Below are 1812 nucleotides of genomic sequence, written 5' to 3'. Positions count from 1 at the left end.
GGTTCTTCAACATAATAGATAGGAGTGATCATCTCAGTATATTCCTGATCCATCAAAGGCTTAACCGAATTTATCCCAACAGTTTCCACCATTAATGGTTCAACAGATTCTACTATTGCTTTCTCAACAAAATAGTCCTGATCCATCAATGGCTGATCAACATAATTATTTATATCAGAAGTCACCTCAGTATCCACCTTCTCTTGTTCAGAACATGACTCCATAGTAGTTGTCACATTACTAGTCTGACTAAAATTACAAGTAGTACTTCTTTTGGGCAACTTTTTTATGGCACAAATAACATAATCTTTACGCTCAGAATTACTGAACTTATTAAGAATAGGATCAGACAACACATATTCCTTCATTAGCCACTTACCATCATTATAATCATCAGAATTAATACACTTATTATTATTCTTCTCAGTATAACACATACTCTTCATTCGTCCAATAATCGAATCTCTTTTCCTCTGATCACAACTCTTTATATATAGTAACAGCTCTTCCCTTATCTTGTTGTTTCCAAGTTCCACCTCTTTTTCCTACAATCCTACTAAACCTTCCCTTGTTCTTCTTCCTTGGTGTAATAAAGTAACGGTAAATACTTGTGTCCCAATTATCTTCTACTCCTCCAGTAGAATGGCCATGGCTGTAAGTTACCCAAGGTTCTTGTTTGTAAACATCATACATTGCAATAAAACCATTGTCATGCAATTCTTGCTTAGCAACAAACCTCAAAAGAAATTTCACTAACTCTGAATCCGTCGGTCGAAATCGATACCCTTCTCCAAGATTATCTAACTCCATCATATTCATTGTTTCTTGAATACGAAGATGAAAAAAACGCAGCGGCCGAGACTAGAGAGTTTTGAGTGATAAAATAGGGCTATATATATGACTTAGGAGTTTAGATACTTTGTATTTATAGAACAAAAAGTTGATTATGATCAACGGCAATGAGTTCGATTTTAGGGAAGTACGTGAAGCCCAAGTATATTCAACAAATTTTACCTGAAATCCCTGCCTTTGTAGGAAACCAAACGTGTAACAATTTAGGAAACTTTCTTCTAACGGTCGAAATTGTTCGTTGTAAAATAATTATAAAAAAAAAGGAATTGTTAATATATGGAAACATGGGAGTTAAATAATAAAAACAATGTACACTATTTATTCATTTAGCATGTAGTAATCTTTCAAAGAAACAAAAGAGTTAAAAGAATTTCCAAATTAATATATTTATGTCAATCTTACCGTGAAATATATGTTATTTTTGTGTATTCTTGAGTTTTTTTATTTTTATAGAATTTAATATTTATATTTCATTTTAAAACGTAACAGAAATTGTTAATATGTAGAATATGTTCGTAGTAAATAAAAAAAAAGTGTTAATATGCGGGAACTTAATAGATATTTTCTTTAAGCAATAAATATTTATAAAACAACCAAGTCAAAACAGAGTTACGTTATGGAAAATCCTTGTTCTTTAAATGAGAAGCATCAAAACAAAAAATAAAAGCTAAACATGAAGGATAGAAATCCCAAGTTACACGAGTTACATACGATAAAGCTATACGAGCAAGAGAGAGAGAGCCGCTTTATTAACGTTCCGCCTAGTCCATGGAAGGACAAATCATTGAATTAATTCTTCAAACAGAAACAATCCCCAATAATTTGTCTGAATGTGGAAACTTAGGAGTTAAATAATAGAAACGATGTACTCTATTTATTCATTTATCATGAGTAATCTTTTTTCTTTAAAATAAAACACAATTTTAAAACTTCCAAAAATATGTTATTTTTACATATGAC

The 1812-nt window shown here is 31.1% G+C and overlaps 1 protein-coding gene across 1 annotated transcript; it reads right to left on the bottom strand.

The window, feature by feature from the left end:
• Window positions 1-477: 477 nt before the first annotated feature.
• LOC138894689 (NAC domain-containing protein 55-like) lies at window positions 478-819 on the bottom strand. The gene has a single exon (XM_070179410.1). The coding sequence runs from the start codon at window positions 817-819 to the stop codon at window positions 478-480; it is 342 nt and encodes a 113-aa protein (XP_070035511.1).
• Window positions 820-1812: the final 993 nt, after the last annotated feature.

Source organism: Nicotiana tomentosiformis, chromosome 6 (genome assembly GCF_000390325.3).
Source record: "Nicotiana tomentosiformis chromosome 6, ASM39032v3, whole genome shotgun sequence".
NCBI lineage: Eukaryota > Viridiplantae > Streptophyta > Magnoliopsida > Solanales > Solanaceae > Nicotiana > Nicotiana tomentosiformis.
Note: the sequence above shows the minus strand (reverse complement) of the source record. Positions and strands in the feature narration are given on the sequence as shown.